Source organism: Moschus berezovskii, chromosome 21 (assembly GCF_049115385.1).
Source record: "Moschus berezovskii isolate FMDL1 chromosome 21, NW_MosBer_1.0, whole genome shotgun sequence".
Classification (NCBI taxonomy): domain Eukaryota; kingdom Metazoa; phylum Chordata; class Mammalia; order Artiodactyla; family Moschidae; genus Moschus; species Moschus berezovskii.
This window is the reverse complement of record NC_142480.1, coordinates 2,090,707-2,103,824: the sequence shown is the minus strand read 5'-3', so window position 1 is coordinate 2,103,824 and position 13,118 is coordinate 2,090,707. Positions and strand designations below refer to the sequence as shown.

Here is a 13,118-nt window from a genome sequence, read left to right as displayed (position 1 = left end):
TGTTTCCAGATGTTGGCGGTCATACATGAAGACACTTTAAACAGTCATATCTGGGTTTTAGTGTGAACGTCTGTACTCATGCATCTTGGGTAAGTAACCTGGGGAGGGTCTGCTGGGTTGTCCGTTGAGTGTGTGTTTCAGTTTATAGTGGAGCGCAGGCTTTTTTTCCCAAAGTGGCTATATACCCTTTTGCATTGCCACAGGCAATGTTTCAGAGCGTGGTTGTTTTGCGTTCTTCGCAGCTCTTATTTTGGTGGGTTTTGTTTAATGGCCGTGTTAATAGGTGTGGGGTGGTATCTCACTGTGGTTTTGGCCTGTATCTCCCTGTCGACTCACGGTGTTGAGCATTTTTGTGTGTGTGTGCTTGTTTTTGCCACCTTTATATCTTCTTGGGAAGTTTTTAGATATTTTGCCCATTTTTAAATTGGGTTGTATGTTTTTTTATTATGGAGTTTTGACGCATTTTTGTATATTCTAGAAACCACTCCTTTTACAGATTTGTGTGTATATTCTCCCAGCCTGTGGCTTGTCTTTTGATTTTCCTAATAGTGTCTTTAGGAGAAGAGACGATTTCAACTTTGGTGAAGTCCAGTTCGTTGCTTCCTTGTTTTGTGGATTGTGCCTTTGGTATCGTTTGTAAGAAATCTTTGCCTAATCTAAGGATGTAGAATCTTTACTGTGTTTTAGGAATTTTATGGATTACATTTTACACTTTAGGTCTTTGATCCATCTTGCGTTAATTTTTGTATATGGTATAAAGTACAGGTTGACACTTTTTTTTTGGTCTGAGGATGTAAATTGTTCCAGTACCATTGTTGAACATGTTTGGTATTATTGTTGTTCGGTCACTGAGTCATGTGTGACTCTTTGTGCCCTCGTGGACTGCAGCACACCAGACCTCCCCGTCCATCACCATCTCCCAGAGTTTGCTCAGACTCATACCTGTTGAGTCGGTGATGCCATCCAACCATCTTATCTTCTCTTGCCCCCTTCTCCTTCTGTGCTCAGTCTTTCCCAGCATCAGGGTCTTTTTCCAGTGAGTTGACTCTTCGCGTTAGATGGCCAAAGTATTGTAGCTTCAGCATTAACCTAAAGGTCAATTTCCTTCAGGATTGACTGGTTTGATCTCCTGGCAGTCTAAGGGACTCTCAAGTCTTCTCCAGGACCATAGTTGGAAAGGATCAGTTCTTCGGCGTTCAGCCTTCTTTATGGTCCAACTCTCATTTTCGTACATGACTACTGGAAAAACCATAGCTTTAAGTATACGGACCTTGTTGGCAAAGTGATGTCCCTGTTTTTTAATACGCTGTCTAGGTTTGTCATAGCTTTTCTTCCAAGGAGCAAGTATCTTTTAATTTAATGGCTATAGTCACTACGCCAAAGCCTTTGTGTGGATCACAACAAACTGTGGAAAATTCTTCAAGAGACAGGAATACCAGACCACCTGACCTGCCTCCTGAGAAATCTGTTTGCAGGTCAAGAAGCAACAGTTAGAACTGTACATGGAACAACAGACTTGTTCCAAATTGGGAAAGGAGTATGTCAAGGCTGTATATTGTCACCCTGCTTATTTAGCTTATATGCAGAGTACATCATGCAAAATGCCACGCTGGATGAAGCACAGGCTGGAATCCAGATTGCCAGGAGAAATATCAATAATCTCAGATATGCAGATGACACCACCCTTACGGTAGAAAGCAAAGAACTAAAGAGCCTCTTGTTGAAAGTGAAAGAGGAGAGTGAAAAAACTGGCTGAAAACTCAACATTCAGAAAACTAAGATCATGGCATCTGGTCCCATCACTTCATGGCAAATAAGATGGGGAAACAATGGAAATAGTGAAAGACTTTGTTTTCTTGGGTTCAAAAATCACTGCAGATGGTGACTGCAGCCATGAAATTAAAAGACGTTTGCTCCTTGGAAGAAAAGCTGTGACCAACCTAAATAGCATATTAAAAAGCAGAGATGTTACTTTGCCAACAAAGGTCCGTCTAGTCAAAGCTGTGGTTTTTCCAGTAGTCATGTATGGATGTGAGAGTTGGACTATAAAGAAAGCTGAACGCCAGAGAAATGATGCTTTTGAACTGTGGTGTTGAAGAAGACTCTTGAGAGTCCCTTGGACAGCAAGGAGATCCAACCTGTCCATTCTAAAGGAGATCAGTCCTGAATATTCATTGGAAGGACTGTTGCTGAAGTTGAAACTTCAGTATTTTGGCCACCTGATGCGGAGAACTGACTCATTGGAAAAGACCCTGATGCTGGGAAAGATTGAAGGCGGGAGGAGAAGGGGACAACAGAGGATGAGATGGTTGGATGGCATCACTGACTCGATGGACGTGAATTTGAGTAAGCTCCGGGAGATGGTGATGGACAGATAGGGAATCCTGGCATGGTAAAGTCCATGGGGTCGCAAAGAGTCAGACGTGACTGAGCCACTGAACTGAACTGTTTGTGTTAATGCTGTTTATTATATTTCTTTTAATTTGGATATTCTCTGGCACATAGTCTTAAAAAGAGGAAGTTAACAAGCATCTTTAATAAATCCAGACTGTTCGTTTTCTAATACTAGAGATTCATTTAGTTGTATATTAACTCCGCGCTTTTTGTTGAAGGTCTCAAGATTCTGCCCTCCAAGAAAATCTCGCCATGATTGGATAGGACCTCCGGATAAATATTCAAACCTTCGACCTATTCACTTTTACATCCCTGAAAATGAGTCACCATTGGAACAAAAGCTAAGAGAATTGAGACAAGAAACGCAAGAATGGAACCAACAGTTCTGGGCAGACCAGAATTTGACTTTTCATAAGGTATGCTTAGGTTTCAGGTCAGAATGAGAAATGAAACAGTTGGCCACTTGGGGGCGCTGAACCTTTAGTATCTGCTCTGCCTTTCAGTTACTTGGTAGCTTCTCAGTCCCTCCCCTCCATACGTGTGTGTATACCTAGAAGTTTAAAATCAGTATGTAACTGTGGAGAAGAAACATGGGTCCTTCAGAGACTCACAGGTCCTGAGACTGTCCAAGAACTAAAGGGAGTGAGTAGCAGGGCCAGAACTGGAAATGCAGGACTCCCGTGTATACACGCCTGTGTGTGTTTGTGTTTATGACAACAAGGGGGTCAGGATGTGCTGTCATTCTTCCTGAGGATTCAGAATTCTTCACAACGTGCTCATCAGTAAGCTACATGAGAAAGGAGTATAACTCTTCTCATCCGGAAGGAAGACAGGCGGTGTGTGTGTATCCATTTGGGCAGGCTAAGCCAGATGGAGTGTATTTGTCTTCTGTGGGTTTATAAACAAACATTGCCTCCCTTTGTTTATTGAGGCTCTCAGTTTCAAATCCTCTCTCAAGCACGGAACTTTTAACTAAGTTGAGATGGTTTAAGACAGGCTTTGAGATGGGCCGCTTCTCAGGGAACCCACATCCAGACTTCTCCAGAGCGCTGAGAGCTTGTCCTAGCAAAGGAAAACAGAGAAATAAAGAAAGGGAGTTCTGATAGCTGTCTTCTTTTAGGAAAAAGAAGAATTTGTTTGTTCAAGACTCAAAGCCAAAGGCCTGGATCTGAGAACTGAATCAGGTTAGTCTGTTCTGTTTCTGCTCTCCCTGTTCTGTTGGAGTGACCGTATGGGAAGGTGAAGGAGAAAGAATGCTGGGGGCTTCCGTGGCAGACTGCAAGGGGCGCCGGTCGGACCCCTGGTCAAGGAACCACAGCCAAGAAAAGAAGCGGGGCCTGGGGGATGTGGAATGAAGCAGTGAAAGCTCGGGGCAGGTGTGGCTCCGTGGGGCAGGCAAGTTCTCGGTGGGACGTGTGTCCGTCCTCCTCATGTTCTTCCTCCGGACAGGGTCAGCCCTCCGATCGTTCTGGGTTGTTCAGTCAGTGACCTCTTGCTGACCTTTGGACTTCCGTCCTGAGGTCCCGTGGCTTCAGCAGCCTCTCTCCTGTCCTGGCCTCTCCTCCCAGATCCTGACGCCACCCTGGTCCCTCCGGCCGCGAACTGGAGGCCACGAAGTCATCCTGGAAGCCTCTCCCCACCGTGTGGTCTCCCCCAGGTTTACCTCTTAGCCGTTCTTCAGCACCTTCACTGCTCCTTGTCCTGGAAACACGGCTTTAATTCAGGCCCTCGTTAACTCTGCCTAGTGCAGTGTCTTCCTGATTGGCTCCCTGGCCCCAGTCTTGGAATCAGGGCTCTTCAAGCTTTCTGTAAAGAGCTGGGTGAAAATAGTTACTGAGTCTTTCTTGGCCATGAGGGTCTCCTTCAGCTACTCAACTCTGCTGTTGTTCTGTGAAAGCAGCTGCAGAAAATACATAAATTAATGGGTGTGAACTTGCCCCAATAAAACTTTATTTACAAAACCAGGTGATAGGCTAGGTTTGGCCTATAGGCTGTAGTTTAGCCCCTCATGGCTGAAATCCATTCTTTGCAGTGTAGCCAGACTCTCCTACAAAATGCAGCTTTGACAGTTGCCCCTCAGTTGTTTAGGCGTTTAGATTTCCTGTGGCGGCAGAATGACCACCGTGCTCCGTGTGGATTGGAGGCTGGCCCGGACCCTGCCCGTCTCACCCCTTTGTCGTTCCCCAGGCTGCGCCCCTGATGTGCCAGGTGCAGGCTGCACTCAGTTCCCCCTGCCTGCTGTGCTGTCCTTTCTTTGTGGATGGAGAGTCTAGTGCTCAAAATAACCTTTCATTGTTTTCTCCAGCTGTTGATGTTAGACCTGAGTAACATTTTATACTGGTGGTTAAGCAGATGTCTCCTGTGAACACATTCTGATGGGAAACCTCAAATCACTGACCCCTAAAGCCAGGTCTGCGTTGGGCTGGAGCTCCGTCACTCTGTCTGCTCACCACAGCCTTGCTGGCTGCGTTAGGATTCAGGGCTGGGGAGGGTGGCGTAGCCCCCATGCTGGGCTCGGCCATGTGCCGTCTGCTGCATGGGCCCCATCCAGGGTCTTGGAGGGCAGGAGCCAGCAAAGGTGTGGTGTCCCAGCAGGTTTTGTTCGTTTGTTTGTTTTGCTGGGCAATAAATACATTTTTTAATTAATTTATTTGGTTGCATCAGGATTGTCACTGTGTCCCAAGGGATCTTCTGATCCTGTGCATGGGCTTCTCTCTAGCTCTGGTGTGTGAGCTTTGTTGCTCCTTGGTGTGTGGGGTCTTACTTCCCTGACCAGGGATCAAACCTGCATCCGCTGCATTCGCAAGCAGGTTCTTAACCACTGGAAGACCAGGGAAGTCCCCAGCAATCAATATTTTAATTTTTGTTTTATTTTTTATGATGACAATCTTCAAGTTTATTTTTATTTTTTCAAATACAAAGCTAAACCACAGGCAGGTACAACTGAGATGTTTTATCTCACATTTGCACACTCTGTTTGAATCCTCCTCCAAGTGTGAGGCCAGGGCGGGGTCATCGAGCTGAGGATGGGCGCTCTTCCCAAAGCCTGGGATGATGGCCCTGATTCCAGGACTGCGCTGCCATCTGCACATATTTTCTGCTGTTTCCCGCAGTGACTCCGTGAAGTGGATGCTGTGAGTTAATGCTATTCTCTGGAAGGACTGATGCTAAAGCTGAAACTCCAGTGCTTTGGCCACCAGATGCAAAGAGCCAACTCATTGGGAAAGACCCTGATGCTGGGAAAGATTGAGGGCAGGAAGAGAAGGGGGTGGCAGAGAACAAGATGGTTGGACAGCATCACCAACTCAATGGACATGAGTTTGAGCAAACTCTGGGAGATGGTGAAGGACAGGGAAGCCTGGCGTGCTGCCGTCCAGGGGGTCGCAAAAAGTCGGACACGACTGACCGACTGAACAGCAACTTGTACTTTTACCATTTTGTGGAGGAGGTGCCTGAGGGCAAGCTGTTTGACCAAAATCGCACAGTGAGTAAGTGGAGGGGCCCAGGTCCCGTCCTGGAGAATGGGTCCCAGGCCACAGCCACGAGCCCTCTCCTAACAGACAGGAAAGTTGTTCTGGGTCTTTTGTTACTATTGTGGATTCCTACTGATGGCGTGACTGAGTATTGAAAGATGGGCCTTAATTAGATTTCAGATTAGTTTGGTAAGAAAACAGGACTCATGAAGGGAGCTGCCCGCTGTGTCAGCTGTTTAAACAGTTACCAGCTTGCAGTGATGGAAATGTGGTGTGTGTGTGGGGGTAACAGGTGTGTCACCCCCGAGGGCCAGAACCCGCATGTGTGATGCCTGAGTGCAGGGCCCACAGAACCCCGGAAGAAGAGGTTTGTGCAGTAAATGATATTGGAGAAAGTACTTTCAGCCCAAAAGGATCAATTTAGATTCATGTTTCCTATAATTCGAATATTCCAAATGGATCAGGTTAATTATTAAGAATTAGTGGTTCCTGAAGTAAAAAGTTAAGTACAGTCACTCCCAACTGTCGGAAGTCTAACAGGATGAAAGTGAGTCTCCGTTATTGGAGTGGCGGCGAGTCTTGCGCTCACCAGTAAAGCCAGAGGATTCAAGAACGTCCGAACCGACACTGTCTGGCTTGGGCAGCGTTTGCCGTGGTCTCTCCTTCTGGAAAGGAGAGTTTGCTGAGGAGCCAAGGAGGTGCTCAGACCCTGGTGCGGGCTGCACTGACCCCGGTGCTCCCCCGTCTCGTGTGCGCTCCGCTCTGCCCCCTGCTTCGGCCTTCTCTGGCCATAAGCGGGCTTTCCCTCCCAAGTCCAAGGAAGTCGCCAGCCCGAGGCTCCTCCCAGGCTACGTTCTGTGCAGTGAGCGCGGCAGCCCCCACACACGGCGCCGAGCAGGCCCGAGGGCTGGGCAGGCAGAGGGGCCCTGCGTCCCGGAGACACGTTGGCAGTGGGCAGCAGGCTGGGGGCGTTTGTAGCAGAGATGGGGAGGCAATCCAATCTGGACTCTGACGTAGAGCCTGAACACACCGCAAAAGTAACAGGACGCCTACAGAGGAATAATGTGAGTCCAAGAAAAAAATCTGCTCAAGCTCCATATCTCGCAGCGCGCGTTAAACCAGCAGCCAGGCCGCATCTGACGCTTAACCGAACCCGAGGTGAAGATGTTTTCCCAGCTCCCTTCCAGGAGGATTCAGCTGCATGAAGTACGCTTATGCCAGGAGGCAGGGAAGTTATGGCCACGGAATATCTAAGAATTTATCCTGGAGAAAAGGGTTCTCCGTGGGCCGTGCACACTGGCTCTCATAGCCAGCAGTGGGAGCGTCTGCGCCGTGCTCTCACGCTGGTCATGTTTCCCCGTCTTTTGTGACTGTAGCCCACCAGGCTCCTCTGTCCATGGGATTGTGCAGGCAGGAGTCCATGAGAGTGGGTTGCTGTGCCCTCCTCCAAGGGATCTTCCCGACCCGGGGGTTGAACCCATGTCTCCAGCAGCTCCCGCGTTGTAGGTGGATTCTTCACCTTCTGAGCCAGCAGGGAAGTGTCTGATAATTTTAGATAAGGCCATGGGGGCCCACTGGCTTTAGACGTTCGCTGGAAATGTTCTTCAGCAGTCGAGGAAAATTGTTAACTTAATTTCAAGTGCACAAAGCAGAACGCCGTGACTTCACGTCTGCCTGTCCCCAGATTGAACCTCGTTTGTAGGGCGGGTTGGGGGGACTCTCACCCCTAGCTCATTCATTTCACTGCTGGGGTGCTTGTGCAGGTGTGGGGCTGCCATCAGGATGGACTGATTTTGCCAGCCGGTGTGTATGAAACGCGCTCGCGGTTCTCGGTGAATGTGTGATAAATTAGATTGTCCACCCATCTTCCTTCAGGTTGCTAGTTCAGTGTCAGTGCAGTGTTGACAGGCGTGGAGTCTGAATTACTCAGCAGTTATGGTGTGTCTGCTTTATGCTGAGTGTCACCCGGGAACGTTTGGGCAGGACCCCAAACGCGACCAGTAGCTGAAGGTGGCACCCTGCCTGTCCTTAGCACCCTGGGGGCTCCTGCCTCTCTGCCAGCAGCGGTGATGTGTGCACCCCTCTGTTTCCAGCCCGGCCTGCCTGCCTCGTGCCTATGACTCAGTTTGTCTCAAAGCAGCCTTGTGAGGTGTGCTGTGGTGATCCTGGTCCTGGAGATGGGAGACGCCACAGGCCGGCCGCGGGCCAGTGAGGGTCAGAACCCCGTCCCAGGGAGCCGCCGCCTGCTCTTCCTGAATGGCCCTGCCCTCCTCTCGGCTCCTCCCATCCTAGGAACGGCTGGGGACGCTGGAGGAGAGCACCCACTCGCCTCTCCCTGGAGGACCGCTGGGGCCCTGCTCCCTGAAGCTGCCAGCCCCGTGCTCCTGCCCTGCCTGTCCCTCCCGCTCACGCCGGGCTCCCCATTCGCTGTCTGCAGACCCTCATTTGCTCTGCCTGGGCCCCTCCCCTTTCTCTGCCCTGCAGGATCCTATTCATCCTTCAAGACCCAGCTTGACGGTCACCTTCCCTGGAGCCTTCAGCTTCCCTCTCCTCCTTGGGTGGCTGTTCCCCCTTTTCCTGGTTAGCATCCATCCATTGGTTGACTTCCAGTATTTATCCAACACCTGCCACATCCCAGGCTTGTCTGGGGACTGGTGGGGACAAGAGAGCCGAGGCCCCGCCTTTGTGGGGCTGGTTTCCTTGTGGGGGTGGGAGGGTGCCCGCTCAGTGAGTGTGCTCTGCACTCCCAAGTCGTTGACCGCTGGAGGAGAAAGAAGCTGGGAGGGCAGACGGAGTGGACATTTCCACAGGGGCCTGGGGGAAGCCTCTCGCAGGGGAGGTTGGGGGCGGAGCTTCTAGATGGAGGTTTTCAGGAGCAGCAGGGGCCTGGGTCAGAGGAGCGAGCACTTCATGTGGGCAGGGGTGTCCAGGTGGCATGCGGGCCCCTCGTCAGGCTGGCGGGGACGTGGCCCATCTCCTGTCTGGGTACATCCACAATCATGCTGTGCGCTCTGTGTTTGCCTGTGTGGGCACAGTGTTGGCCGCGTCCCTCCTGTTTCTGTAAAGCTGTGCCCGGGGGTTGCCTTCCCGGCTCTGGCTCTGTCTCCCCCAAATCCTGGTGGGCTGGAAGCGTCATCGTCGCTCTGCAGCCGGGAGAGGCGGCCTCCGCCTGGAGATGGCGTCCGTCGGGGGCAGGGGGACTCACCCTCCGCGTGGGTGTGCGTGGCACATGCAGGAGCTTGGGCCTTCTAAGCCAGAGTGCCCCTCCCGCGTCGTCTCCTTCCTTCCCCCGGAGCCCCTGTCCGCTGCACCGTCCCGCGTCACAGGAGCCCTGCTTCGCGCCCCGGCAGGCTGTGGCCCTGTCCTGTGTGGCCTTGCAGGTCTGGTGAGCATGTGGGGGGGCAGGGGGATTCCTAAGAGTGGGTGCCACGCTGGGCATCTCCGCTCGTGAGGTGACCAGGGTCTAATGACAGAGGAAGATATTTTTGCCTCCCTAAATCTTTTTTTTTTGATCACTGAGATATAATCTGCATACCATAGAACACACACTCTAAAAGTCAGTAGTTTTAGTACTGACAAGATTGTACACCCATCACCACTGTCTGATCCCCGAGAAATAAGTCTGTGCCCATTGGCAGTCATTCCCAACTGCCTCCTCCCTCTAACCCCCGCAGCCAACACTCTACTTCTGTCTCCGTGGATTTATCTATTCTGGACATTTCCAGATAAATGGCATCCTGTACAGGCATCCCTTATTTGTACTTTGAAGATGCTGTGTTTGTTTTTTTTTACAAATTAGATGTTTTATGGAGCAAGTCTGTTGGCGTTATTCTTTTGATTAAGTTGTGTGTGTTTTCCAGAGATGGTGCTGTTGCATATAGTGGGCCACGGTATGGTCTAAACTTGCCTTTGAAAGGATGTTAATGTGGCCACGTTGCAGCGCCAGGGGCTTCGTTGTGGCAGACAGACCTAGCTGTGGCTCAGGATCTTAGCTTCCTCGGTGTGTGGAATCTTAGTTCCCTGACCAGGGACTGAACCCTCGTCCCCAGCATTGCAAGGCCAATTCTTAACCCCTGGACCACCGGGAAGTCCCTAGAATTGTTTTAACTTTATTTTCAAATTGTTTATCACATGTGTATCAAAATACTGTTGATGTCCGTATATTGATGGTGTATCCTGCAGCCCTGCTGAACTCATCCATTATCTCTGATGATCATTTGCAGAACCTTCCCCTTAGGTCTTAACGTTTAAGTTGTATTTAATTTTCAGGTCAGAAAGCAACGTTGAGTGCAGAAGAAATGGCTGACTTTTACAAGGAATTTTTAAGTAAAAATTTCCAGAAGCACATGTATTATAACAGGTGGGTGTCTGCGTTTTCCTGAAAAATCTGAAAATCACATCCATGTTGGCAAGGATTGTTTTGCTACCTGAATTTAGCATTCTTGTCTATGTTAAAAGTAGACGTTGCAACCAACTTAGTTTCTGTCCTTTTAAATAAAGTGGACGGCTCACAGTTAGTGCGCGGCCGCCCCTTGCGGTGTACGCCGCTCGCGCCGACAGTGGGTTCTGCCCGCGCGCTCACTGCCGGTGAGTGGAGCACAGCCCGGGGCAGGGGCAGCCGGGAGGGTCACGGAATCTTGTGTTTGGAAGTGCGGAGGCTCGGAGCCCAGCGGGGTCGGGGAGAATGGCCCAGCAGGCAATACCAGGGGCTCCCACAGGCCAGAGGGGAAGCCGTTTCAGCCGTGAGAGGATGATGGCTGTTCACAGAGAAGGCGCGGTGGAGTCAGAAAGGGACCGTTTTCCTGATGCAGTAATAGATCTGGGCACAATCGCCCACAACTGCCGAAGGCACTGGGCGGCAAGGCCAACGGGGATTCCGCCGTGGCTGGGCCTGGCTGACGGCGCCCGGACTCCCGGGGCCTCTTCACGCCGTGCAGGGTGAGGCCGTGGCCTATGCACGTGGCTGTGAGACACGGGGAGGCCCCCAGCAGCGCCTGTGAGGTCCTCACCCGCACGGGGGCTGCCATCTGCCCGGTCCCCGGGTCTGATGCCAGGTTACGGGAAGGAGACGAAAGGGCGTGTGCAGAGAAGGCGGTTCACAGGCTGTGCCTCAGTGAGGGCTCGAGGACACAGCTCCCAGATGCTGGAGGTGCTGTGAGACAGATGTTGCGTTTTTAGCAAGTAACTAGGACTGAGAAAAGGGAACCAGGAGGGGGGACTGCTACAGAATAATAGAGACTTCTTTCAGGCAAACCACCTGTACAGAGATACTTACTTTTGACAGAGGAAACCAAGCAGTGGCTGCGTATTAGGATGTATTAATACACAGTGACTGTGAATGGTAAGTTATCGTTCACTTTATCAGATGCAGCGATGGTATTGCGGTTCTGTGTGTTTAAGAAGCGTTTTGATGAGGCACAGTAATGCATGTTCCCAGGCAGAGTGACAGGATACAGTTTGTGGTCTGCTCTGGCATTCCTGGAGCAGTGACCACGCCGAATGGGCAGGTGGGGCAGGTTCCGGAGAGTGGGCTGATGGTGATGCTCGAATGTAAAGCCCAGTCCTGCAGCGTCCAGAGTCTGTTGCAGACGCAGTTGTGTGTCACTCTGAACTAGACGAATTACTCAGTCAAGCCAGGTCTCCCTGGACCTCTGATTTCTGGCGTGAACATAGTAGGCTGGCGTCTTGCTTCCTCACTGGCCAGCTCCGTGTGCCGCCCGCGGCCCTCTGAATAGGCAGAGGGGTAGAGAGTGGGTCGGCAGTAGTGGAGCCTGAGCGCCCCCGTCCCACCGGGGACTCACCTCCCCCTTCCCTGCTCTCTTTATGGAAACAGGGAGAGCTTAGTCTCCACTGCACTTTATCAGTCAGGTTGTCTGTATGCTGCAGTGGAATCTGGCTTTCCCTTAACAACCAAGGAACTTTTGTCTCCATGGGATACCAGTTTTCTTTTTCCTAGAAGCCTTTGTTATTTATTTAGGGCGTTGCTTCCCACTTATCACGTCCCTTGTGGAGAGGGATTTCTGTCTGGTCCTGTGAAGGCTCCAGGAAGCTAGCATTTTTACCTCTTGCCTTTAAGCCCTTGGTATTCTGTGTCTTCCATGCTGAGATCCAGTCAGTCATTTGAGTCCCATCTGGACTAGCAGTTCCATGTTCCCTCATTGGCTCATTTGGACGAAAAGCGTTGGCGCTTGTTGCATTCTGCTTCCAAGGGCTCAGCATTGGGAGTCTGGAATGTGCATGTTCCATTGTGGAAATCTGCCAAGTGCTGCCCATTCAGCTGCTGACAGCGTGGTGAATTTGCAAGTTCCGACATGTTCTGTAGAGTAACTCACAGGCGAGTGTATCTGTGACTGCCTGTAACTCCATCCTAGTATTTTATTTCAATGAGAAGCTTTAGAGACACAAGTTATCCAAAAGTCCAGATCACCTGGAAAAAGAAGTTATGGAACTTTGTGATGTTGGCATTTGCGATAAGCTAGTGTCTCAAGATGGAGTCCTTGTGGCATGTGCGTCTTATGCAAATAAGGGGCCAGAGCCAGGAGGGTCCCCACCGCTCCTGCGGAGCCTCCAGTCCTGTTGCTAAGTGGTCGTGCCCCCATCACTCTGTGCTGTGTGTCCTGGAGATTGCACAGGGCTCTGGGGGCTTCAGGGCTTCTGAAGGCTCTTTTGGAGCTTCTAGCAAAAATCAGAGGAGGGCTGCAGTGGCCTCCAGGAGCGGGAAAGGGGGCCTTGGCACATCAGCCTGATGAAAGCCCAGGTGCGAGGAGAGCGGGCTTCTGTGGACAGTTGGGCTTTAGTGGGGGCGGGCAAAGGCAGAGATGGCGTGGAAGGGCGGAGGGAGGATGAGGCAGTTCAGATGCCTGGTTGCTGGCCCTCAGGTCCTGGGCGCGTGTCACGTGTATTCATCTTGTTCCCCTGTAGGGACTGGTACAAGCGTAATTTTGCCATCACCTTCTTCATGGGAAAAGTGGCCCTGGAGAGGATTTGGAACAAGCTTAGACCAAAACAAAAGAAGACCAGCAATTAGGAGCCCACCCTCACCCATCCACCCGGTTTCTTGCCTGAGGTTCCTCGAGAAGCCGCTGCCTCTGGGACTCGTTTCACCCGGATTCTGAAACCTGTGGGCGCAGGGCAGACTGGAGGACGTGGTCCTGGTACGTATGCCGAGGCCCACGTGGCTCCGTCCTGACTGCAAATTCCATGCTGGCTCTTGGCCATTGAGGTGATAGCAAATAAAACGCAAGCACTGTC

General features: G+C 51.0%; 1 protein-coding gene across 1 annotated transcript in view; it reads left to right on the top strand.

The window, feature by feature from the left end:
- Positions 1-13,118, top strand: part of COA8 (cytochrome c oxidase assembly factor 8) — a 23,807-nt gene extending 10,689 nt beyond the window's left edge. Inside the window, exons 2-5 of the mRNA XM_055418615.2 lie at positions 2,613-2,810; positions 3,515-3,578; positions 10,137-10,227; positions 12,789-13,118. Coding sequence (XP_055274590.2) covers positions 2,613-2,810; positions 3,515-3,578; positions 10,137-10,227; positions 12,789-12,894 — 459 coding nt within the window. The 3' untranslated portion in view covers positions 12,895-13,118. The remainder of the gene's footprint in view (positions 1-2,612; positions 2,811-3,514; positions 3,579-10,136; positions 10,228-12,788) is intronic.